At 41.6% G+C, this 27,200-nt stretch overlaps 2 protein-coding genes across 3 annotated transcripts in view; one reads left to right on the top strand and one right to left on the bottom strand.

Moving 5' to 3' along the window:
- SPAG1 (sperm associated antigen 1) overlaps window positions 1-5,819 on the top strand; it is a 45,931-nt gene extending 40,112 nt beyond the window's left edge. Inside the window, exons 17-19 of the mRNA XM_066624080.1 lie at window positions 1,513-1,677; window positions 3,237-3,608; window positions 3,739-5,819. Of these exons, the coding sequence (XP_066480177.1) occupies window positions 1,513-1,677; window positions 3,237-3,608; window positions 3,739-3,870 (669 nt within the window). The 3' untranslated portion in view covers window positions 3,871-5,819. The remainder of the gene's footprint in view (window positions 1-1,512; window positions 1,678-3,236; window positions 3,609-3,738) is intronic.
- Window positions 5,820-18,427: 12,608 nt separating this feature from the next.
- The window catches only part of RNF19A (ring finger protein 19A, RBR E3 ubiquitin protein ligase), a 63,478-nt gene continuing 54,705 nt past the window's right edge, over window positions 18,428-27,200 (bottom strand). For both annotated transcript variants that reach the window (XM_066623904.1, XM_066623905.1), the window contains exons 6-11: window positions 26,215-26,377; window positions 25,621-25,735; window positions 24,803-24,964; window positions 23,189-23,402; window positions 21,419-21,562; window positions 18,428-20,585 (exon numbers count right to left, since the gene is read on the bottom strand). In XM_066623904.1, coding sequence (XP_066480001.1) covers window positions 19,895-20,585; window positions 21,419-21,562; window positions 23,189-23,402; window positions 24,803-24,964; window positions 25,621-25,735; window positions 26,215-26,377 — 1,489 coding nt within the window. In that variant the 3' untranslated portion in view covers window positions 18,428-19,894. The remainder of the gene's footprint in view (window positions 20,586-21,418; window positions 21,563-23,188; window positions 23,403-24,802; window positions 24,965-25,620; window positions 25,736-26,214; window positions 26,378-27,200) is intronic.

Genomic DNA, 27,200 nt, shown 5'->3' with positions numbered 1-27,200 from the left:
ACTACCGAACCTATCTGAGGGTTGTAATAATTCCATGATTTTTGGCTCAAAACCTGCCCTTGACTTATCAGTGAGATCGACTTATATTTAAGTATCTTTGGCAGTGGTTCTCACACATTTAGCACCAGGACCCACTTTTTAGAATGAAAATCTTTCAGGACCCACCAGAAATTATGTCATGACTGAAAGTGACATCATCAAGCAGGAACATTATTAACAACTCTAGTCTGCAGTCTTACCTACACTTAGCCAGGAGTAAGTCCCATTTACTATCATTGTTAAAAGAATATACATAGTAACATGTTAAAAGTACAGATCTGTAACATTTCCCTAAATGCAGTCACATACCATGGTAGCATCAAGTCTAATATATTAAAAATAAAATACTGAAATGAATGGGGAACCACCTGAAATTGACTCATGGCCCACCTATTGGGTCCCAACCCACAGTTTGAGAAACACCGATCTATGGTATATGTCTGCTAAGGAAGAAACAAACTGGAGTGGGCAGACACAACATACCTTGTCTATCGCTATTTCATTTTGCCTTTTAAAATGTTTTTATACTAAGAACATAAGAACATACTCTTTCAGTTCAGTTCTGGTGGGATGTTCAAAGCAATTTACAGCCCAGTCCTGAGATGCCCAGAGCACGGGGCTGCTGCGGTGCCAAAATGTATGGGCAGTACATCATTGATGTGTCAGACTTGTTTGAGCTAGGTGCTGTAGGTGACAATCAGGGATTTTCTGTCCTCTTCTGTTCTGGGTCTGTCCTGTAGCAGTTATTCCTGAGTACCAGTATGACTTGTCACTTATGTCTTCACTTTATTGAACGAGTATTGTAGTTTTAGGAATGCCTGCTATAAATCCTTCAAGTTTGTGCATTTGTTAGATGAACTGAAGTAAACATAACTGTATTGTTACATCTGGACAAGACCTTCAGCCCTTTTTTGTGAACTTTGCTCCTCCCACTTAAGATGAACATAAAGTGATTCTTAGAATCATGCTATGACTGACACTTTCTTGCTGTAAGTTATAGGAAGAACTGGAGGAGTAAAAATCACACAGCTGCCATATGTCCTTGCAGGTTTCCTTGGCTCTTTGTATGAACTGCCTCATCCTGCTGCATTCCAGGGGAAGTGCTGTTGGGGCTCTCCATGTGTATGTCCAGTGATATTTCCTATACAGTGCTTCACAATTGAATGGGCCGAGTATTTTATTTCTATTTGTGGAAGCTTGGACAAGGAAGAAAGCAAGCATCATTTTGGGTACTCACTCACTTTTGTGACCAACAGAAGCCCAGATAAATGGTTCGTTCCTTCCCCCTGCTAGTAGACACCTAAGAAACTAAGAATTGCCTTGTGGTCAGACCACTGGTCTAGCATGTAAGAAACGCATATAAATGTGATGGTCTTAGCCCCAGTTCTTACTACCAAGGCTTTGCTATCTCAAGTGTTATATTTCGTTTTAATTCGGTTAGTAAGGCCAATAATGGACTCTTCCAAATTTCAGAACTACAAAGCTAGTATTGATGATCTGAATAAAGTTCTTCTGATGGATCCACGTATTGATGAAGCAAAGAAGGAGCTGCAGGAAACTACCCAGTTGCTTAAACTCAAAAATGAAGTTACAGATAACAGCCAACAAAAGCCTAGGAAAAAGATTGAAATCCAAGAGGTATTTCTTTTTAAAAAATTTATACCAGCGCCTAAGGGGAGATTCAGACTGACCTATGCCATTTCTAAACTATAATTTGAATTATGGTATCAAATCCCAAGCCCATTTTGGCAGCTAATTTGGCTTGCAAGTTGTTTAAGGGGATTGTAGATATGACCATTTGGGGGCTCTTTCTGAGTAAACTGTGCAAGGATATAATAGGAAAAACTACATTTTTGTGGATCTTCATGACTTCATGTTCCATTTAAAAGTTCCCTTTGCTGTAACAAACAGTGTGGCTAGCCATCATTAGTATCACTGTGTGCTTGTAGAAAAATAAAGAAGCTAATAGTTCTGGCTCACTGATCAATTACTGTTCAGTAGTCACACTGAGAATGCCACTGTGCAATGCTGGTGAACTATTTAGTAGTATTACTTAGGAATAGAGGTGTTTGAAAATAGTGTTATTTTACTCAGAAGTAATCCCATTGTGTACAGTAAGATGTTGGCTGTAATCCTATTTTGCAGGATCCTTTCTTATTTACCTGATACAAACCCCTCTACTTATGAATCACAGCCAGAGTGTGTGTGTGTGTGAGAGAGAGAGAGAGAGAGAGAGAAAATAACCCTCCTACTAAAAACGTGAATGGCAGTTAAAATCTCTTCCATTACTGTTGATGTAAATCTTGAAACATGATTAGTATGCTCAAAGTGTTAATCTGGTTGGAAATTTTGTATTTTGAAAAGACTAATTTAAAAATCAGGTGGGTATTATCCACCAGTCTGTTTTCTTTAGAGAGACTGACTTGTATTTTGCACTTGCTAACCATGGAGATTTCTCAAGTTACCTTATGGCTGAGAGATGCACTGTATGAATCAGCACAAAGCAGCCTGGTGTGCGCTTGCTCCAGATTTGCCCATTACATTTCTGAGCACAGATCATTATTACTGGAGTAATCAGCCTTCAGTTACATGGTTTGGAAGTAATTACATTCTTTTCCATAACCTCTCTCATTTCAGAGTATGCAAGATACTTAACATCTTAATGCATCTAGGCCCCCTTCAAATGTGCAGCCAACAGTGAGAGAGCTGTTTTCACATGGCAGGATTGCACGCCTCAGTGTGTCCATGTGAACATGACTGAGGTCTTCCCCACACAAGTGGCACCTCACCAGGAGGATGGATGTCAAAAATCCATGCAGTTGGCTCCACTCATGTGGGTATGTTACTGGCCTGTTTTGATCCTGCCATGTGAGATCACATCTCACACTGCTAATTATACATGTGAAGAGTACCAGGCCCCATTTTTGGCAGAAGGCATAGTGGGACCAGGTGGGAATGCTATGCTAATTAGAAAGGGAATAAAATGGAAGATATTTCTCCAATGAAAATAATAAACCTTACCTGGTGGTGATAAGGTATTCACTTAAGGCACCATTTTCCTGTTTTGTTTTCTTTCACAATTCCTATTCATGTCATTTGGGCTTGTGTAGAAGAACTTGTAGAGTGGCATGATGGAATGTTATATGCTGCAGTCAGATTTCAAAACCAAATGGATTTGTGTTTATTTCCTTGTGAAGGTGAATGAGTGTGAAGAACAGGAAGAGGAGATGAAGAATTGTGCTTCTGCAGTTAATCACCACAGTGCAGAAGGTGAACTTGAAACTACATTGCCATTGAAAAGTCCAGAAAAGCTGATGATTTCTAAGCCCTCAAATGCCTATGAATTTGGTCAGATTTTAAATGTTGTGAATGCCAATAAGGATATCTCTGCCTGTGCTGAGCTCTTAATGATGATTGAGCCAAAAGATTTGCCAGTACTTCTAAGCAACAAACTAGAAGGAGATATTTTTGTAATCCTTATCCAAGCCTTGCAATTGGATGCGTTTTGCCAAGACCCTGGGCTGGCTTACCAGCACCTTTTCTACCTGAGTAAAGCCAAAAGATTCAAGGTAAGCAACTTGTGTCGTCTTTGCAATGTCCCTCTATGTAAACAGAAAAAAGTAAATGAAATGCTTGCTAGTACTACCATTGACTAGACTGGCTTAGTGCTAACCACAAACATATCTTTTCCTTTTTCAGATGGTGCTAACCCTTCTCAGTAGGAATGAAGTGAAACAAGTTCAGCAGTTGTTTGATTCTCTTTCCAAACAGCAAACCCAAGTGTTTTCTTTAGATGATCTGGAAAACCTTAAGAGAGACTTTGAACTTTAAACCTCATTTTTTTGGAATTGCCGCTTGCATGCATACCTTCAATGCCTGTAGGACAGGCATACAAACTATGCAGGCCTGCATGGGGAAAGTCAGTCTTTTACCGGAACTGTTAAATATGCTGCAACTTTTTTCTTTTTTGCAGTACCTGCACATTGAAAGTTTGCTCTTCTATCTTGCAGTTGTATATATTTTATCCTACAGTGTATATATGCACATCCTTGTATTTGTGGCCTGTTCATATATTACTTTGCTCTTGCAATTGTAGCCAGAGTGAAACTGGGGCAAAACTTAGCTCTTCCTTAAACTTTTAGAACACAGTCCTAACTATACACTCAACAACGCAAGTCCCTTGCACTGACCTGGGAGAGTAGCAAATGTGCTGTAAAGCACATTCGCAACTACTCTGGAGTTGGGGAGGCTGGCAAAAGGATCCACACTGGCCTCCCTGTGCCAGACCCAGGCCTGGCAGGGATATGTACTGGCCTAGGGAAGCTGGTATGGGGGGTTGGAGAGTGTGGCAGGAGGCTGGAATTGAGGCATTTCAGGGTGGGTGAGGGTCAACTGGAAGGGGGGTGGGACCACCCTGGGTGGTCTAGACCATATCCTAATGTCCCTCCTGGCTCACATGGCATTACTCCTGGCTGCTTGGATCTTCAACAGTAGTTTCACTTATGTGGATCCGAGTAGCCCCATAAGGGTGTCTGCCACAGTACACGGAGTAAGAGGAAATAAGTCCCCTTGCTCTGAGTTGTGCGGTGGCTACCTCCTACCCTGCGCTTGGTATGGTGCAGGCCAGTTGGCCTGCCAGCACAGGATAGTACTGGGCTGCCTGTCTCTTCCCACCATCTCCCACAGTTGAGAAAAATTAACACCACAATAGGAAGAACCCTGTGTTTGACTGATGGGAAAGTGTGAGTCGGAGATGATGAAGTCTTGAGGGCCAAGTGATGATTTAGCAGTCCCTGAAGTGTAGGACCTATGTAATTAAATTGATTTAATAATTTGAATATATTCAACTACTATGAAATGTATTCAACAGGTTGTATGGAGCCATCCCTAGCAGCATATTTTGAGTTTTACTGCATTTTCTTGTGATTCAAGAGACTGTTTCAAAAGAAGCCACTGTGCAGAAACAGTTTTTAGTCATACAATTAATGGAGAATGTCTTCCATATAAGCTCCCTCAAAATGAATGGGAATTGTGCATCTCACAATTTTCAGTACTTTATTGATGCTCCATTTCCCCCCCCCCCCGATAAGTAAAATGACACTGCACATCTAACTGTAGTGCAGATAGACCCACCTTTGCTTGCACCTGTCTCTGCTGCACTTGGACATTCACATCTGGCTTCAATTAACCATGGCTTTCAAAGAAAATACTAGCCAATTTCTTCTCATCCTGTGACAGTTTTTCTAATTTAAATATTTGCAGTAACTGGCTTGAGGGGCTGCATGTGTTCAGCTACATCAGCATTTAATGACAGGATGCAGCAAAGGCTAGTTTGACTTGTGTTACAGTCAACCACTTCTGAGTATGCAGATACTTTTCTTCTGTCTAGGCACTACTGGGGAACAGTAAAGATGAAGTGAAATAGGTTGTATAAAGTATTTTGAAACAATAGAATTGTTATATTTTTAAACTGGAGAACAGTAATTTATTAGCATGCATATAAAAATTTTATTAGAGGAGGGATTGATCGGTACTTGCACTATTTTGAAAGTGATCATTTGTTAGTAACTATTTTTTCATTTATCAAACACCATAAATGAAATATGATGCATAGGTTAAGAGCTAATCCACTTTGAATCATTTTCCTTGAAGAACCCTAAAAGAAATATTTAAAAATAAAGATACTTGGCATATTTATGAATCTGACTTTTCACTGCCACAAGGCACTGAGAACTTTTTCACATGCTTTCTGCAGTGACCCCAAGATACTTTCTGGGAGAGTTACAATCAAATTAGATCCCATCGTACACTATAGTGTGTACTGCTGACATACCTAGGGTATTTGACACTTGGTACAAGCTGTTCAAAGCATCATCTGTATCAAGATCTTCCCCAGAGGCCAAGGCTCCCAGCCACTTGAAGTTAAGGGCAGACCTGGTCTTTGCTTCGAGATCTCCTGAGGAAAGCCAGGCCTACTGGCTGCTCAGTGGTGCATATGTCACCCCAGGTGGATTTGACATCCAGATCAGACCATGCTACCTGGGTACACTGCTGGTGTATATCCAACTCTGATTTTGTTGCCCCTCTCAATCAATTTGGAGTCCTTCACAACAATTTTATGTTCCTTACATGCCAATTATTTTTTTAAGTTGCCCCTGATTCCAGAACATTTATGATGAGATAAATAGTGCCAAGCCCTGTTTGATTTTGTGGGTGGGGAAAGAACTACAATGTTTGATGGAAAGAGGGTCTCTAAAGGTAGCTTCATGTATAGTTGAACAATTGTGTCTTTCTTGCTGAGGTGAAGTTGGCAGTGACACCTGAGAGGCCTTTTCTGTAATAATGCTCAGTGCATGGAACTCCTTTCCTTAGTAGACATGACTGATTGCTTGCTGGTGATCTTCCATCACCAGACGAAAATATGTTTATTCCAGCAAGCTTCATAGAGTCATTTTATGTTTATAGTTGCCATTTTAGTAATCTTAAGTATTTTTAAAATATTTTATTCTCAACCACCTTGAACACCACCAAGTAGGAAGGGAAAGGCAGGATATAATCTTTTTAAAAATGCATTATTTTAAGAACATAAAAAAACCATGCTAGATCAGCTCATGCTCCTCTAGTCCTGTATCCCAATAATTATAACTGAGAAGAAGCAGGAAAGACTGGCTTCTCTCTTATCATTGCTCCCCTGCAACTGGCATTTGGAGGAATATTGCCACTGAACCTGGCACACAGCAGTTGTATCTAGTAGCCATTGATAAACCTGTCCTCCATTACTTTGTCCAATCTCCTTTTAAAGTCATCAGCTAGTGACTATCACCACATTGTGGCAACAAATTCCAGACTAGTTATGCTCTAAGTGAAATACCACTTTGTCCTAAATATCTTGCAATTAGTTATTGGATGAGCAATCCAGAAACCTGAGAATTTTCCAAACTCTAGAAAAGGGGGGGGGGAATTTTCCATATAATCTTTTAGGTTTCAATCATATCTTTCCTTATTTGCCTTTTTCAGGCTAAAAATCCCAAATGTAACCTTTCCCCATAAGGAAGGTGCTGCAGCCCTCTAATTTTGGTTGTCCTTTTTTGCACCTTTTCCAACTTTACACTATCCTCCTTAAGGCATGGCGACCAGAACGTTACGTAATGTTCCAAATGTAGCCATACTATTATATACGTATATATGGGGCAATAGGTTAGCAGTCTTATTCTCATTCCATTTCCTAGTGATCTCTAGCATATAATTCACTTTCACAGTTGGGTTAATGTTTTTTGTTCCAACCAGTACTGAATTTGTTTTCACTTACTCCATGATCTCTTTCCTGGTTCATCCTCTAATCGCCCATCCATCATCTGTATAGATGTCAAGTTGGGATTTTTTGTTTCAGTGTTCATCAATTTTCACTGAAACACAGCTGCCACTTAGTTGGCCATTCACTCAATTTTGAGAGCTCCTTCCAGATCCCTTCACAATTTGCTTTGGTTTTTATCATTCTGCATGGTCTGGTATCATATGCAAACTTGGCTACTTTGCTGTTTACCCCTAAAGCAGTGCTTTCCAAACTCCTACAAGGGAGTTGGGAGCTCTGTAAGTTTGTGTGGGAAGAGGCAGGAAAGTGATCCCCAGGATCATGCTGGTGATCTGATGGGATTTTTCTACTTACCTGCAGCCAGCTCTGCAATGCTCCCTTCGCCTGCAGAAGTCTAAAGAAAAAAACAAAACAAACAAAAAAACAACAACAGGCACTTCTGGTTTTGTTGCAATAACAATTTAATTTCAATTCCACCCTTCTGAAGGAGCATGACATTTTCTCATCATATCCTTGCAACAAACCTATAAGGAAAAAGCTTTATGCATTACATGAGGAAATATTACAGAACTGTGCTTTTAACAGTAAATGGAGCTTGCCCCTGAGTAACTGTGGGTAGGATTGCAGCCTAGGATTGTCAAAAATTTTCCTGCTTGATGATATTACTTCCAGTAATGACATCACTTCTGGTGGGTCCTGACAGATTCTCATTCTAAAAAGGGGGTGCTGGTGTTGAGAACCACTGCACTATACCATACAGGTTTTGTTTCCTCAAATTGATTGTGTGTTATGTGAGCATAACAAGAACTGCTTCACCGCTAAAACACTTGGTGCCATTTCTGATTAAATTCCTGTGCTACCCATGAACTTTGGCAAGGCAGCAGAGGGCTAGCCTTCTAAATGCTTTCTATTTCAGAAAGAATTGGAGTCTTGCTGTCTATTTGGTTCTGTCAAAGGCTGACAGTGCTGTTTGCAAGAATGCATCGTGGTCCATGAAAACTTTATATACCTAATTTTACTTTTAGCATGTCTCAGCATTGTCAGTGTTAACAAAAATTCTCCAAACATTGTCTGATGGCTGAGTGTCACACTGATCAAGACAGTATTGTTAATACTGTGCTGGCGTTGGGCTGGGGGTGGTAGCTGGGCTCTCACAAATGTGTTTGGGAGCAATACTGTTTTGTGAACTCTCACTGATCATAAGTGGTTGAGCTAGCAAGTCACCAAGGAGAAGTTAGAGTTTGCTCCCTCTTTCTGGAATACTAATAGGTTTACATTAAAATACTACTATAGTTCTTCATTTAGAACTTGAGAGTAATTTTAGCATACTCATCCGCTGATCTCTTGTTTGTTTCCATCTTAAACTGAGTTAATCTCACTTGTGCACTCTAAGGATGCAATGTTTAATGAACACACACATTAAAATTAACATTCTTACCTAAAGAACAAAGAAAAGCAGCTACTCCAATAAATCCTAAATATTTTCACTATAAAGAACCTTTAATTCAACGTGTAAACAAATTTGTTTTATTAGTGTGCTCTTGAATTGCAGTGGTGGAAAAGGCCTAAAGTAACTGCAGTTTTAAAAAATGGGGTGGGGGAGAACTGCTATTTGTTTCCTCTATTTCAGTGGCCCTCACTGCAAAGCTGTTTTGCACCTACCAGAGAATAATCTAGTTAAACCTGCATTAAGACCTCCTGCTCTCCTTCAAGACTATTACCAAAGGCAAGTGATGAAGCTTTTCCAACAGTCCCAACCCCAATGAGCCAGAAGAATTCTAGAAAAGAGAAAAGCCCTGCTGACTGATATTTTACTTGGCCCAAATAAGAATATTGATTTCCTTTCAACTTTTGGATTTTCTCTTATAGAGCAACCTGGGTACATATGATTTCTGTGTACTCCCTCTAGCTATGTATAGTCTCACACACACACATGCAGTAACTTCAAGTGGGTTACATAACTAAGCTTACATTCTTGTCTCCCACAGGCATTTGGTAGCATAGGAAGAAGCTCAAACATGTCTTTGAAAAGCTTATTCAGTAGTTTTCATTTATAAGTAAGTTTTAGTACTCCTGCCAGTAGAGAAAAGCTTGCAAACAGCTGGCCAGTCCACAGTGAAGCCCCGGAAGTCATAGGAATCCATTACCCCCTACAGCTTCTTCCCTTATATTTTGAATTACTACTTTTTCCCTATTTGGCTGCTGCCATCAGTCTTTGACAAACAAAAATAAAAATATATATATTTTATAACATGAACTTATTCTGTCAGAACATTGAATGCCAAAGTGTGGGTTATGACCAACCAGTGAGTTGTGAAACGAAGCCAGGTGGGTCATAACCTGGGCCCTCCCACCCACCTTTGCCTCCACATCGGTACAATTCTGGAAACATTAGGAGGCTGCAGAGGCCTCCCATGGGTTGTGCCAGGTTGATGACCCACTTTATGGGCCTCTGCGGCCTCAGAATGGCCCACAGAAGCATCCAGATGCGACTTCCAATTTTTGGAAGTCACTTCCAGTCACTTCTGAGACCTAGAGGCCAACAGAGGGAGCTGCTGACCTGCGAGAAGCCTCCATGACCTTGCAAGAAGGAGCAGCTTGTCATGACCCACCAAAGAGGATTAAGTGGGTTGTGCCACTCAAAACAATAGTATTACAGTCTATTGTAATACTCCATTTCACCGGGACTGCTGATTATAAGCCTTCTGTTTAGTTCTAGCATGAACACTGCAGCATAGTTCTGATCATCCACTTTGCTGAATTTTCTTTGTGAATCAGCTACTTTTCCTTGTAGCTGGATGATTCAGCATAGTTTCTTTTTTTAATTTGGCCAATGCTTGACTGACAGAAGCTTAGTATGGGTGAAAAACAGTAAACCATTACCCTCTTAAGGGCAAGTATAGACAAAGAATTGTATCCAAAGAAAGTCTTGTCATGAGTATGTACCACTGAAATCAATGAGTGAATTAATTGTGACTAATACAAGTCACACTAATTTCAAAAAGGACTTAGTCCTAACTTTCTTTGAATAGATGTCCTGTCCAAACAGAACTTAAAGGAAGGTGATGAATCAAGACTATGAAAATGGATTATACTCTCCTAACATTTCCAAAGGGTATTTCCGTAACAGCAACTTTAATGGCGCAACCATGAAAACAGAATGTGGTCCTCACACTTTTAGCACCGTGACCCACTTTTTAGAATGACAGTCTGTCAGGACCCACCAGAAGTGATGTCATGACCGGAAGTGACATCATCAAGCAGGAAAATTTTTAACAATCCTAGGCTGCAATCCTAGCCCCACTTACCCGGAGTAAGTCCCATTCTTAAAAGCATATACACAATAATCTATTCAAAGTACAGTCTGTAACATTTCCCCAAATGCAGTCACATACCACGGTAGCATCAAGCCTAAGTATTAAAAATAAAATATTGACATGAATGGGGACCCACCCCAAATGGGCTTGAGACCCACCTAGTGGGTCTCGACCCACAGTTTGAGAAACACTGGCGTATAGGACTGCAGTCTTAGAGCCCAGTCTATGCATGCCTACGCAGAAGTCAGTTCTATAGGGTTTACTCCCAGGAAAGTGTATAGGGTGTGACACAGTTGGCAACCTTCAGTCTCGAAAGACTATGGTATCGCGCTCTGAAAGGTGGTTCTGGAACAGCATCTAGTGTGGCTGAAAAGGCCGATTCGGGAGTGACAATCCCTTCCACACCGGGAGCAAGTGCAGTCTGTCCCTGGTCTGTCTCCCTGGCTATGGGCCTTCCTTCTTTGCCTCTTAGCCTCAGACTGTTGGCAAAGTGTCTCTTCAAACTGGGAAAGGCCATGCTGCACAGCCTGCCTCCAAGTGGGCCGCTCAGAGGCCAGGGTTTCCCACTTGTTGAGGTCCATCCCTAAGGCCTTCAGATCCCTCTTGCAGATGTCCTTGTATCGCAGCTGTGGTCTACCTGTAGGGCGCTTTCCTTGCACGAGTTCTCCATAGAGGAGATCCTTTGGGATCCGGCCATCATCCATTCTCACGACATGACTGAGCTAACGCAGGCGCCTCTATTTCAGCAGTGCATACGTGCTAGGGATTCCAGCACGTTCCAGGACTGTGTTCCAGAATGCGTCGGAGGCAGCGCATGTGGAAAGCGTTCAGTTTCCTCTCCTGTTGTGAGCGGAGAGTCCATGACGCGCTGCAGTACAGAAGTGTACTCAGGACGCAAGCTCTGTAGACCTGGATCTTGGTATGTTCCGTCAGCTTCTTGTTGGACCAGACTCTCTTTGTGAGTCTGGAAAACGTGGTAGCTGCTTTACCGAAGCGCTTGTTTAGCTCGGTATCGAGAGAAAGAGTGTCGGAGATCGTTGAGCCAAGGTACACAAAGTCATGGACAACCTCCAGTTCATGCGCAGAGATCGTAATGCAGGGAGGTGAGTCCACATCCTGAACCATGACCTGTGTTTTCTTCAGGCTGATCGTCAGTCCAAAATCTTGGCAGGCCTTGCTAAAACGATCCATGAGCTGCTGGAGATCTTTGGGTGTGACCATTTGGTTAGCTTCGCTATTAAGTGTACTGCCAAAAGGAGCCTGGTATTTCTGAGAGCTGTGACTCCCTGAGCAGCACTGCACGCCCCCGCCAGAGAGAGTGCACCTTTTGCCCTTGGTGGTGCTGCGCACCTGCCTGGGCCGGCCGCTGCCGCAGAAGGTTCCGCCCGCGAGGCGCCCAGCACCACCTCCGAGTGGCTCCTGCGGGTTCACCTGCGTGTCCAGTATCCGGCCAGCCTACCAGCGCTGCATGCGAGGGCGTAAGCGGCCGGTTCGCGTCCCGGGAAGCTGGAGCGTAGAGCGCTGACTCCCGATCCCCACGCAGGCAGAGGCACGCGGCGCTGGCCGGCCTCTCGCCCGCGTGCTCCCCCTCCTCGCGTGCAGGAGGCGGGGCGGAGGTGGCTGGCACCCCCTTTTGCGCCCCGGCAGGGCAGCTCCTCCAGACTGGAAGCGCCTCGGAGGCAGGGAAGAGCAGCGCCCTGATGGATACCAGCAAGAGAGGGCTGTTCTTCTCCCTGTCACGCAACACCAGAACCGGGAGACAGCCACAGAAGTCTTGTAGTCCAGTGTTTCTCCAACGGTGGGTCAGGACCCCCCCATTCATTTCAATATTTTGTTTTTAAGATATGAGACTTGATGCTACCGTGGTAGGTATGCGATTGCATTTGAGGAAACGCTACAGACCTGTACTTTTAACAACCTGCTCTGTATATGCTTTTAACAATAAGAACAGCCCCACTGGATCAGGCCATAGGCCCATCTAGTCCAGCTTCCTGCATCTCACAGCGGCCCACCAAATGCCCCAGGGAGCACACCAGATAACAAGAGACCTCATCCTGCTGCCCTCCCCTACATCTGGCATTCTGACATAGCCCATTTCTAAAATCAGGAGGTTGCGCATACACATCATGGCTTGTACCCCATAATGGATTTTTCCTCCAGAAACTTGTCCAATCCCTTTAAAGGCGTCCAGGCTAGACGCCAGCACCACATCCTGTGGCAAGGAGTTCCACAGACCAACCACATGCTGAGTAAAGAAATATTTTCTTTTGTCTGTCCTAACCTGCCCAACACTCAATTTGAGTGGATGTCCCCTGGTTCTGGTGTTATGTGAGAGTGTAAAGAGCATCTCTCTATCCACTCTGTCCATCCCCTGCATAACTTTGTATGTCTCAATCATGTCCCCCCTCAGGCGTCTCTTTTCTAGGCTGAAGAGGCCCAAACACCATAGCCTTTCCTCATAAGGAAGGTGCCCCAGCCCCGTAATCATCTTAGTCGCTCTCTTTTGCACCTTTTCCATTTCCACTATGTCTTTTTTGAGATGCTGCAACCAGAACTGGACACAATACTCCAGGTATGGCCTTACCATAGATTTGTACAACGGCATTATAATATTAGCCGTTATAATATATATTATATATATTATAATATATATTATATTATTATAATATAATTATAATAATAATATAATATATTATAATGATCATCAATGGACTTACTCTTGGGTAAGTGTGGGTAGGCTGCAGCCTAGGATTGCTGAAAATTTTCCTGCTTGATGCCACTTCCGGTCATGACATCACTTCGGGTGGGTCCTGACAGATTCTCATTCTAAAAAGTGGGCCCTGGCGCTAAATGAGTGAGAACTACTGTTTTAGTCGATTTCACCTCCAACCAAGTCTACTTTTTCTCCTTTGCTTCTTGAAGTTCTCCTCCCCCCTGCAGTTTATTTCTTAGTCATACATAAAACCCAGTTCAGCCTCAGCAATGGCAGAACACTTTTTTTTACATTAGTGTTTCACTGGCTGCAGTCCTGATTGTAATATCCCACCTCCCCTCTGCTTCTCACACTTTGTTAAGTTTGTTCATTCATTCTTGTCAGAGCAGGGAAGCTGCTCTAGAATTTTTTTTTTTAGAGCACTTTACTCTGGTATGTTTTTTCTTTACTCACCCCCACTCTCTTAACCCAGTTTAAAGGGCTGGTATATCATCTTTCAAGTATTAAACAATTTGGAATTGGGATTCCAAGGTCTACATGCCCACGGATGTGCTGTCAGGGATGTGTGGCTCTGCCTCCCCGATCTTGTCACTGAAGTGACAGACCCTGGGTCAGAAATTGAGTGGCAAGAAAGTACAATCACAGGAGATTGCACACTGGTCTCCTGTGATTGTACTTGCATGCCACCCAGTTTCTGACTATAGCTTGAGGCAGCAACAGCCCAGCCTCCCTCTTAATCATGCCAGCATTGCAGCTTCTGGGTAGTGATGTCATCCAGCAACTCTATGGACTTAGCCTCCCCAGCCTTGGACCTCACTACATGGCAGTGGTCCTGCCTGCCTGTTGGTGCACTAAATCAGTGGTCTCCAAACTTTTTGTCTAGAGGGCCGCATCAACTATCTTATGTGGTGTTGGGGGCCGGGAAAAAAATTTAAATAAATACATTAGAGATGGAACTTAGATGAGTGAATAATTGAATGAATTGGCTCATTCATTCAACCTCTCTGGCCCTGAGAACATCCTCCAGATGCAACCAGAGCATAGCTCTGGTCATGTTCAGTTGAGTGGGCCAGAGGCTTTCAGGGGACAAGAGGCTGGCCGCGGGCCAGATAGGGGCTCACCACAGGCCGCAGGGTTTGGAGACCCCTGCACTAAATGACTGTGCCTTAAAGAAATACTAAGCTTGCATAATTGCAAAAGGAATCCAGGCTAAGAATGCACTCCAAAGGCAATTCCATTATGTCTTGTTCAGTCAAGTTGCGGAGTACAGGGAGAACATATGGACTTCCTCCTGGGTTGACAGCTGCTTCTTTCCTAGACTGGACCCTGTAGTCACATAAATATATGGGTGAGTAAACAAGAATATGGAATTTTCAAAATAAAAGATGACATTTATGTACTTAGTAGTATGTTCTATAAAGAAAGTTTCTTCCATTATAGTAGCTTCAGAGCAAATATTATAATAGAAGCTGCAAATCGACTTTGCTCGATTAGACAGAAAGGCTCTAGGTTGTAGTAAAAAAGTTAAGCACTACTGAAATAAATAAGTTAGTCTTGACAGGTTTCCAACAGGAATCACTCAGATCCTTCCTAGATGCTTAGGAAGCACAGCACGAAAGCAACATACCCCTTCTTCCTTTGCACCAGCAACCACTAAAAATGAACACATTTCAGAGGTGTAGCTGTCTTTTGCCTCTGAAAAAGGGACATTTCATTTACCAATCATAGCCAGTTATCAATAAGTTTAGCACAAATCTGTTCCTCCTTTAAAACCAGCAGCCACCACCACATCTTATGTCAGTGAATGTACTAGTTCATTCTGTGTTGTGTTTGTCTGAATCAACCAGCAATCCATTTTATCAAGTGATCCTTTGTTTTATGGAAGACAGAACTACTACTTTATCTACGTACATTCATCACACTTGCAATATAATTCTCATAAGGCAGATTACACAGAGGAGAAAAATAGCTAGTGGCTGAACCTGAAGGCAGAAAATGTTAAAACACGAAACCAAAACATTACTGCTACTCACCTGAATGAATATATTTAACCAATTAATTCAATTTAACCAGCCTAATTAATGTCAAGTTCATTGGACTAAGAACAGTTGTTAGCTACAGGTGGCCATTTACCACAAGGTTGCTGCTTATATGCTTAGTGCAGCATGCATGTAGCTATGCAATTATATGGTTATCTGCAGAATCTGGATATAGGATGATACCATTTTTATTGCAACCTGTTTCCCTGGATTCCTGCTTAGCTGTAGGGGAGTGGCTGTTACATCACCAATGGGTCTGATACAGTTTTATGACAATTATTAGACTGAAATCCAGGTCAAAAGTATCAACCAACTTTTAACCTTACAGAGCACTGCTGAAGAAGCAGTGATAGACCAGTTTCCTATGGCAGCACACTTTAAGGCTTGTGTTCCAAACCAATACCAGTTTACACAGATCAAGAGGTTGCATGCCCAACTAGAGCTTACTTTATGTTCTCTCTGCAAGATCTTCCACTCCCAAAAAGGCAATGCATTGTTCAGTTTAAAAATCAGCTCGTCTCGATGGTACTGGAAGCTGTAGCAGAGATATCAACCAGGAAAGCTTGAATCATGCACACAGTTGTTTAAATTACTTCTTCAGCAGCTGGTACTTATGCACAGACATGCAAGATATACATTAGGTTAAGTAAATGCTTCCATAGCTACCGTTTTCAAAACGATATCTAAACTAACTTCAGAATTACAAAATGACTGGGATAACAAAACAAAAAATACAAGTCGTGCCTCGTTATCCACAGGAGTTATGTTCTGGAACCCCTAGTGGATTAAAATAATCAGTGTATATCAAACCAGTGGAAAAATAGCTTTAAAGACCTACAGGTTGGGTCTCGTTGTTCACGAGGGTTCAATTCCCAGAACTGATGTGGATAGCAAAAATCGCATTAAAGCAAATCCATTTAAAAAGCAATGTTCCTTTGCTAGGTGATTTAAAAACAGTTTTGCTGATCTTTGTGATACAAGGCAGAGTCATTAGGCAGTCAAACCATCAATCAGTCTCTTTCCAGGTGCTTAGAAAGGCTTCGTGCTGAGCCAGCGACCCCTACTGTCACCCAGAGCTTAGGAAGGGAGGGGTTGCTTGCCTTAGAGTGAAGCTGTTCTAAGTGCCTGGAGAGAGAATGATTGATGGATTGTCAGCCAGATGCCCTCTCTCGCTTTAACAAGGCTATTGTTAAAGGACTTTTTCCCTTTAAATGAAAGAGCCCTTCTTATCTTGTTGAAATAAAACTTTGAGTGAAAAATCCATGGATAATTAAGTTATACCTGTATTTCCAGGTTTCTTGTTCTTCTACTGTCTCACCAGAATGCATTGGCGTAGACACTATACCACATTCCACTGGTGTAATAATGAATAATGGAATTTAATGGACTGAAATATTTAACAGTGCTAAGGTAGGAAATTGGATTTTGATGCTTTTCTCCCTTGTTACAAGGCATTTAAAGGTGGACCTCAGTATCAGTGATAAGTCAAATAGCAGATGCCAAATCAGTGGATACTGAGGTCCCATCTGTAATGTTCATTCAGAATTTAGTCTGCAAAAACAACCTAACCATTTATTGCTGCTGGTAACTTTTTCACAACTGAGAAAAGCCAAACATTTTAATTGACTTTATAGATTTTCAATTTTATTGTTGTCCATGCAAGTTACACCCCCCCCCCCCCCAAAAAGCCAGGAACAAACCAGCAGCCCCGATTCATGCTTGAATTTTGGCTTTTCTTTTTCCATTCAAACAATAGAAAGTCCCTTCCAAACACTGTTAGATTGCACTCATGAGCTTAGTACTTTATAGTTTCATTAATTCATTCTCTCAACCATCTAGAACAGGGTTGCCCAGAGAGTTGCTGGAGCTGCACTGGCCCAAAGTAGCTGCTCTCAGTGTGACAGTCAACTCTTTGACCTCTCATGTGAGCTGTGGGATGAGGGCTTCCTCCACTGTGTGCTGTTTCATGTCTGTGATGCAGCAGCAAAGGCTGACCTTGCTTTGTGTAAGGCCTTTTATAGGCCTTGAGTTATTGCAAGACCTTCATTCATTCATATAAGTTTCATCTCTAATATATTCATTTATGTAAACTTATTCAAATTTGAAATGTAAATTAATTCTTTTTTCCCCCGACCCCCGACAGTGTCAGAGAGATGATGTGGCCTGCCAAAGGTTTGGACACCCCTGATCTAGAAGATGAAAGAGTGAATTGCTATTGATAAAATGTTCCTGCCAAAAGGTTTGGACACCCCTGATCTAGAAGATGAAAGAGTGAATTGCTATTGATAAAATGCTCACAGATGTAAGCACTGCAGCTATTTCACCAGACAACATAACCAACAGTAGATGTGTCATGGAAAATTCAAAGTGAAAATCTGAACAATTGAAAATTAAAGAATATGGGAAAATCTAGATAATTGCCCAACTTTAGTTTGCAAGCCAAAATAGTTGGTCAAAAGGATGTAATTTATAGATAGATTAAAAGAGCACACATTGCTTTATACTGGACCATAACTAGACAGTTTTAGTGCAAAAATAAAACTATGAAAATTTTAAAACGCTGTACTTTATCTTTTATAAATGTGAACATGCCTGAATTCTTCATGAGCAAACAATTTCTTAGTTACCCCTGCAACAAAAAATTTGAGTAGCTGAATCCAAATTGCAGTTTTAAACAAAGAAAATAGGAAGTATACTTTCATCAGTGAAGAGTTCAGATATTTCTGTCATTTAAAATCAACCTTATAAAAGAGATCAATTTAACATAAGGGAGGGAGAAAAGTGGAACAGCTTGATCATCTCACAATATTATGTGAAAATATGCAATTTTCAAGGTCCTATTTGAAACTGGTTTTCATTCCACTCCAATAAAATGGATACAAGGGACATCATGAGAGAGCAGTGAGTTTGGAATACTGGGAGATAAATTAAACTCTCTGATGATCACTTGCATTGTCAGTCAAGGCTCTTTGTTCAATGGACAGAGGACAACCACAGCAGTATTCAGACATTTATTTCAGGTATGCAGTTTACACACTTCATTGAGCAAATGAAAGTAGCAAATATACAAATATTGTAACAAGCGTTACCAAGTAACATATCTGGCACTAGTGTTATAAGCAGATTAAAGAAAGTGGTGGGGGAAGTCATGGAAGAGGACTGCAGCCCATGGCGGCTTTCTTCTCACACAGTCAAACTTTCAGTAGCACCATAACGGCAATACTTAACAAGAAATACAAAACAAAAACAAAAATCAGAGGCTGTTATGCCAAGAAGGGCAGCTTTCTGTTGGGGAGGGGCAGAGAGTGCACACGCATCATGATGAATTGTGTAGCAAACAACGAACAGTGCAGGCGCCTGAGCTAGCTTCAGCTTGTGGTGGACATCTTCCATAAGCAAGAGGAGTGGGAAATCCCCACAATGCCAGCCATATTTGGAGCCCATCTTTTTGTATTTGTGCAAGCTCTGCACTGTGCTTTATTTCTGTGCATGTGTCTTGTAAAGGGATGTCAAAAAAGTTATCCACTAAAAGCCTGAGTGAGTCTTTGGTAGGCTAATACTTCAGTATTATGAGATACCCATTAATCTACCACAGTCAATTGATTTGCTGTAGTTTTCCTTTAGATTCCAAGAAGATGCCAAAAGATGACATTCTGGAAAACGTTACAGTGAAATCAGCAACAGACCAGGCACTTAAAACCCTAGTCTTCTCCAAAGGCACCAAGAATTAACAGCATAACTTGTCCCCTACTGAAAGGTGACTGTATCAGCTTTCTCTACAATGATTACAAATTAAAATGATTTTAAATTTTTCAAAAACTTTATACAGCATATCATAAACCTCACCTGCCACTGTCAGTTGCAAATATAATTAAATTACCCCCACTCTTTTGATAAGGAGACGTCACCTTGCTACCTACCATATACCAAGTACCAGTTTTTGCATTTAAAAGGTATGCTCAATGCCATAACCTTGCTCAGAGACTGTTTCAGAATAATCTAGCACAGATTACATTCTGCTCCAGGGAAAATAATAACCATTGAAACTTATTTGGTATGATTCTATCAACTCATTTTGCTAGGTACTATTCACTCCAGCAAAATTTTAAGGTACTGTGCACTTGAAATCCACTTAAAAGATTTATCTCAGTATCAGTCATTTTAGCATTTCACATGAATTTGCCTTTTTCCTCCCATATGAAAACACCAATACAGACCCCCAAGCAAAGTTATGGCAAGCATACAGAACATCAACATACTGTTTCGATGTAATGCACTTGTTAAAACCTTCATGTCACGTCACATATGTCTGAAACCAAGTTCCACGCAAAGCATTCTGCCTTAATAGAGACATATATATAAAATGTAAATTGCATCAGAGCCCTTCCTGTTGTTGGCCGCTTGATAGTTGCCTGACCAAGTCCTAGAAAAGGGCTCTTTAGTGGTAAATACATTTCTGCAGCACTTAACAGGTTTAAATCTCAGTCTGAATAGCAGTGTTTAAGTCAACAGCATGCTGTGAATGGTTGTTGTTGGTTTCTTTCAGTGTTTCGCCAGGATCCACATCGGCACCACATGGAGTCCCATTATGAACACATTCTTCAGCAATGTAACTCAGCTGTGGAACCTCTGAGTTTGGAGCAGTGGGGATAAGCACAGAATTGCCACTTTGGTGTGGAGAGTTTTCTAAACGGTCATTTTCCACCTCTGGCAGAATACTAACTGTAGTAAAGCGGGTATGATAATCGCTGGAACCGTGACTGCATGAAGTTTTCATGCTCTCCATATCAGAGCAGCTAAACTCAGAAAAATGACTAGAATGGGAATCTGCTACAGATGGGATACTATCACTGAGAGAGGGAGAGTCAAATTCACTGGAGTTTGTGCTTTGTTGCTCCAACAACTGAGCATCCATGTCCTCTCTGGTCTCATTTATCTTCATGCTACTCTTTTTTCTTAATTTACCTTTGCATTTTTTCCCTGCTGATGTGTCTTTGGACCACTTGGTGGCACTAGACTTGTTTTCCGACAAGCAGGACGATGAACAACCAGCATTACTACGACCTGCAGCACTACCATCCTCAACACTACTGCTTCCACTGTGATGTCTGAATTTCATGGGTTTTGATTCAATGTCTACTTGCACCTCCATACTGTTGCCCTCTCTGTATGGGGGAGGGGGAGAAGAGAGAAAGAGAGAAGAAGGGACAAAATGTCATATTTAGGAATTTAACACTACACAAATTATATTAACTTAGTCAAACTCAAAGTTGAATGAGGCAGTTTAAAAATACCCTTAATAAAATTAAAGGTTTAGGGGGAAAATGATACAAACTTGCCTTAAATACAACCTCTTCAGATGATTAGTTATCTAGTAATATCTACCATCAGCAAATAGGTCAAATTCTCATATTCATTTTTGATGTGATATAGTTCCCATCAGATATTTTACATGTAAATTTCACACAATAAATATCCCTTACAAATACATCCTTAGGTGATGCTGGCATTTACCACATTAGGGATCTTCTAGGAAGCTTCCTCTGATCCATAATGTGGTACAGTCACCATGAGTGGGTATATTCATAAGAAATATTACCACATGAAAGGTAGAACAGTCCTTTCCAGATTTGCTGTAGAAACTGAGCCTCAGAAACAGAGTATATTACTGGGCACAGAGATTTTGAGATTGCATAAATACAGGGTGTAACACACACCTCCAATATAATTCCTTATGGTTCACCCCCAGCATAATTCCTTAGTGTATGCATTTGATTAAAACACACAAAGTTACTCATCTAGAAAGCAAGTGAATGAATTCCTCCTTGGTCTCAATGTGTCATAGATATGCAAGCACAAGTCAGTATTCACATTGTCTCTAGTAAAAATTCCAAGGCAAGGTACATACATTAAAACTACTGCATTTGAATCAGTTGAGTTGAACCAGATGTATTCCCCCATCCCACCCCATGACACACTTCCAGTACTTCATTCTTACCTGTCCAAAGGTATGTAGGCATTTAGAATGGATCCAGCCATTGCTTTGGTGCTGGCATTGTCACTAACTGTTCCTAAACTAACAGTGCCTGATTCTCCACTCAAACTGCATCTTTCCTTCTGTACATCTGCTTGGACTTCCAACCTTGGGGAGAAATTCAATATTAGTTCAGTTAATTATCTTTCCACTTTGGTACCACTTTGGAATTAAAGTTTATTAACTACCAATTTTAATCAAATGAGAGGTTTTTATGCACCACTGACCACATACGGTTTTCTTTTGAGATGGAAGTTATTATTTTCTTTCTCTGCAAGCGTGACTCAAACTTCATAGTAAACTACAAAGACACCTTGCACCTCGTAAAAGTGTGGAATGTCATGCACATTCAAAATGGAGGATCATAGGAAATAGCAAGGGTTACATGTCCTGTCCCATCTCCCCTAGTCTAATCTAGAGCAGGGCCACCTGAACCCCAGCCTGGGGACCAGGTCCGGGGATCTTACCATTCCACACACACCCCATGGCTCATCATCTGAGTAGACCTGGTCACCAGGATGTTCTGGGCAGTCACATCTGTCCAGATGTCCTGTTGTGCAGCCTTCTGGGATGCCGGGAAGCAGACGTGACTGCCCAGGGTGTCCTGGTGCCCAGGTCTGCCCAGGCGACGAGGCGTGTAGGAGCGGAACAGAAAGCATCTGGCCTGGATGCCTTTAAAAGGGAATTGGGCAAGTTAATGGAGGAAAAATCCATTATGGGTTTCAAGCCATGATGTGTAAGTGCAACCTCCTGATTTTAGAAATGGGCTATGTCAGAATGCCAGTGCAAGGGAGGGCACCAGGATGCAGGTCTCGCCTTATCTGGTGTGCTCCCTGGGGCATTTGGTGGGCCACTGTGAGATACAGGAAGCTGGACTAGATGGGCCTATGGCCTGATCCAGTGGGACTGTTCTTATGTAAAGCTGTGATCCAGACGAGAATCACATTCCAGGTGCACAGTAGTCATGAGTTTGGGAACAGCTGATCTAGAGAAATCAAATAATTCCTATTATGGCAGTACTTTGTAGGCTGAAAACCTTTTAAAGATTTGTGATCAAGCCAGAATTCGTCATGTGTTCCTCCTGATACTACCAAGAGTTACATCGTACAAAAGCAGGACAGAGTGTTTTATACTATCTTGAATGTTACTCACTATAGCCATGAGCCACAGACACTGGAGTCTCTTTTAAACTAATAATATAATAACAGGTATTTATATACCGCCTTTCTTGGTCTTTATTCAAGACTTTATTCAAGGCGGTTTACATAGGCAGGCTTTTATTTAAATCCCTTATTAAATAGGGATTTTTACAATTTGAAAGAAGGTTCTTTCTTTCAAGAACCACTACATTCAAGGTGTTTCGTTCCGATCTGGCTTCACATTCTGGCCTCCATCCTCCCACGCTCAGAGCAGATGGAATGGCTCGGCTTCAGCTTGTCAGCTGCTTCAAGGTCGCATGGTGCCGGTGGCCTCAAACTGGCAACCTTGTGGATGTTATCTTCAGGCAGACGGAGGCTCTACCCTCTAGATCAGACCTCCTGCCCTAAAACAGGAGGCTAAACTAAAACTAAAACAGGAGGCACTGTGTTTTGTAGAAAGTACAGGCACCCCATTAGGGAAAAAAATACATAGGGGTCCTACTCAGAATGTATGACAAGCGAGTAGAGTTTGCACTCTCAATGCTAATTGCAGCACTGGAAGTTAGAGCTCAGTACTGAAGACTGTTTATCTTACCGGTTAAAGCAGCTGACCATTGCACTTCCCGACAGACTCCCTGTTATACTAGCTCCAGCCAGGGCCATGGTGCTGGCTGTTTCACTCAGGTTGTCCCGAATAGCCCCTATTCTGTCCATATGACTGCCACTTGCACTGAGGCTTCCAGTCAATCCTCCAACACTTTCTTCCCCTATGCTAGGGTTATGACGTGCCTCTGCTACTGAAGTGGTATCTGGATTTGAAAAGAGGAAGCACTGAAAGTTAGTATGCACACTTTGCAGATATATCAGTGACAGAGAAGGGGCATATGAATTGCTCTTCAGTTGATGTTGTAGATCAGGGGTGTCCAAAGTTTTTGGCAGGAGGGCCGCATCATCTCTGTGACACTGTCGGGGGCAGGGGGGAAAAAGAATTAATTTACATTTAAATTTGAATAAATTTACATAAGTTTACATAAATGAATATATTAAAGATGAACTTATATGAATGAATGGTCTTGCAATAGCTCAAGGCCTATAAAAGGCCTTGCACAAAGCAAGGCTGGCCTTTCCTCTGCTGCTACTACTGCATCACCGATGTGAAACAGCACGCAGTGGAGGGAGCCCTCATCCCACAGCTCACATGAGAGGTCAAACAGTCGCCCTCACACTGAAAGCAGTTGCATCGGGCCAGTGTGGGCTCCAGCAAGTCTCCCGAGGGCCATAGGCGCATTTGAGTCTGGGGGCTCCCTGGGGGCCACATTGGGAGACCTCGAGGGCTGCAAGTGGCCTCTGGGCCTGGGTTTGGGCACCCCTGCTGTAGATAATTTTTTTTTTAATATTTTATTTGATTTAAGGCATGGGTACATGGAAAATCACAGATACATATATTCAGGGTAATACAGATGGAAAAACACTAGGGAATCACAGAACTGCAGCCAATACTATCTTATTTCTATAATTATCATCTCTTCAATCAATATTTCATAATCTAACCAATAAACCCAGAATGGTTTATCTAACCATTCATATAATGGGTTCCACAATCTCTGTATTCTCTCCATCTCGCCATCCCTCAATCTTTCCGTCAACACATCCATTTCAACAATCTTGTACATTTTCTCAATCCACATCCCTACACCCGGAATTTCTGAGTTCTTCCATAACCTGGCATAGACCAATCTTGATGCAATTATCACGTATAACAAAGTATGTTTGAAATCATTGTTATATCCTTCAGGGAAGATATTCAATAGAAACAATTCTGGTTGTAAGGGTATTACACAATTGAAAATAGCTTGAATATTTATATGGACTGTTTTCCAAAACTCTTTTGCCTTAGGGCAAAGCCACCACATGTGGTAAAAAGATCCTTTCACCTCTTTACATTTCCAACATTTGTTACTTGCTGTAGATAATTTAAATGGCTCCAGTAGGTGTAGCCACTCATTTCCACTCAGGAGAGCCACCTCTGCATACTGAAGAAAAATCCTCTCAGGAGACTTGTTTGCCAAGGAGTTGAGGCTCACAGCTGTATGTACATACATGTGAGCAAGCTGCCTTGCACTATGGCTCTCTTCACATTACAAACTCAACAGATCTATAACTGAAAGCCCTAATGACTACTGAATACTGCCAAAGCAATTTCCCTTACCTATTGCTGCATTTGTTCCACCAACTGTGATATCATTTTCATCATCAAATTCTATTCTGACACCCTTCCCATTGCCAGCAGATACACCACAGCCTCCACTTCGGCAGAGAGAGATCGGAACTACTCCATACACATAGGCCAACATAATAGGAACACCTATACCTATAAGGGAAATACAGAATGGTCAGCACAAATATAGCATGCTTGCCATCATAAAACTAAATCATTGCTCATTTCCCAACTACCCTACTTAGCAAGTTATGATTAAAATGCACAAAGAAAAGCAGTGAATTCCTATGATGAACACAAAGATATCCTGATCCTGCAAGTACTTATGGGTCACTGGAGTTTCTATAGGTACATGAAGAGTTTTTATTTGCAATGCCCTCCCCATTCATTTCAATTGATGAAGTGGGTCTGCACATACAGTGTAGCCCTTGTTATCCATGGGGTGGCTTCTGGTCGCATCCTGGAGGTCACCTGAGGCACAGGGAGGTGTTAATGGATGATGGAATCCATGGATGCTGAGCCCACAGATGCTGAGGACCCACTGTACATGTGTTTGTATCTGTTCTTCCCACCTGGATAAATGGACAGTACATGCAAGAGGCCTCTGTATACATCTGATGGATCTCTTGAAATGAGGCTCCGGTTTTCAAAATATCAACATTCTACACTGTTGAACTGGGTTCATTGTTAGAGCCTGGCCTGCTAGTAAGAACAGTATTAGCCCTCCTTTGTGTCCAACTTTACAGCAACACATTGGAGGAAGAGGACAGCTTAAACAAAAAAAAGATCATTCCTGACAAGCTACTTACCTACGGTTACTGCAGCTACAACCGGAGAAACAATGACAGACAAAGTGACACCACCTGCAATGGCCAAGTTCCTCTTATGCTTCGAAATGTCCTTACCCTCATAGCGATTGTGAATCTTTAGATGAAAAACAAGATAGTTCAGAAATGTTGTCTATCACAGCTGGAGTTCTGCAAAACTAGGAAACAATTCTCTGCAACAGGTTCATTCTTCCTCTTGCCATACTTGAACATAGGCCTTTCCAACCTCTTCAACCAGACATGAACTTTGAAGAGTGCCTCAAATAAAGGGTCCAATTCTGTCTAGTATACATAAGGAGATTCTCCCAAGATCTTAAGAGATTTACGGCAAGTTAAAGTGAATATTTGTACAGCTATCTGCCCCAATAATCCTTCTGCTGCTGTTATGTAATCCTATGCCAACTCCTCCTGCCTCAAAGCTATTTTCTGCTTCAATCTTTCTTGCATACTACAGAAAGATTCACCTTATGCATACTGTCAGAAGCATGTTAACCCTTCCCCATCCCTCCCATTCTCACTATCAAATTGCTATCTAATTTAATACACTACTATTTAAAATAACCACAGCCACCTTACCTTGCGTCCCACGTACACAGGGATTCCAATAATCATAGCTGGAATAGCAATTCCAGCTATTAAGGCAATTCCTACAGGTGCACCTACAAGAGTTCCCAGCTGCCAAAGTATTTTCTTCTTCCGACTCCATGGTTTTTTCCCCCAGAATGTACAACCTGATGGACTAAAAGAAGAAATTTTCCATAAGGAAAGCTAAACAATGACTTGTGTAAACAATCTTATTCTTAACTAACTTGCAGAATTAATCAAATTATCTGACTGCAAATATCCGGCCATAAGGCGTAATTTCCCTATTATTTTGGTATTTTTATCATCTTTTGTTTTAAATTATGCTGTTAATAATAATAAATAATAATAACAGTATTTATATACCGCTTTTCAACTAAATGTTCACAAAGCGGTTTACAGAGAAAAATAAAATAACGAAATGGCTCAATGTTAGCTGCATTGAGTGCCTCCCTAATGAAAGGAGAAAGTGTTGGATAAGTATGTTAAAATATTAGGCTTGACTCTCCAATTTATATCTTGATAAGTGGGTTCCTTGAGAAAGGACCATTTCTGAGGTGGGCAACAGGAAAACAATTTTGGTTAATTTGAAATTAATAATACAACTGTTGGTTCTTCTAATGCATTTTATTTTTGATTGCATAAAATATTGCATTTTTCCACATGAGGGGGAGGGCTTTTTTGTTTGTTTTTGGTAGGAAAACAGAATGCCATGTCAGATTAGAATAAAGAGCATAACAAATGCACATCTCCAATAAGAACATAACAAAAGCCCTGCAGGACCAAAAGCCCATCTAGTCCAGCTTCCTGTGTCTCACAGTAGCCCACCAGATGCCTCAGAGAGCACACAAGAACAAGATACCTGCATCCTGTTGCCACTCCCTTGCATCTGGCATTCTGAGGTTGCCTACTTCTAAAACCAGGAGGTTGCACGTACACATCATGGTTTGCAACCTGTGATAGACTTTCCCAATACACTT

Source organism: Tiliqua scincoides, chromosome 4 (assembly GCF_035046505.1).
Source record: "Tiliqua scincoides isolate rTilSci1 chromosome 4, rTilSci1.hap2, whole genome shotgun sequence".
In the NCBI taxonomy this organism is placed as follows: domain Eukaryota; kingdom Metazoa; phylum Chordata; class Lepidosauria; order Squamata; family Scincidae; genus Tiliqua; species Tiliqua scincoides.
Note: the sequence above shows the minus strand (reverse complement) of the source record. Positions and strands in the feature narration are given on the sequence as shown.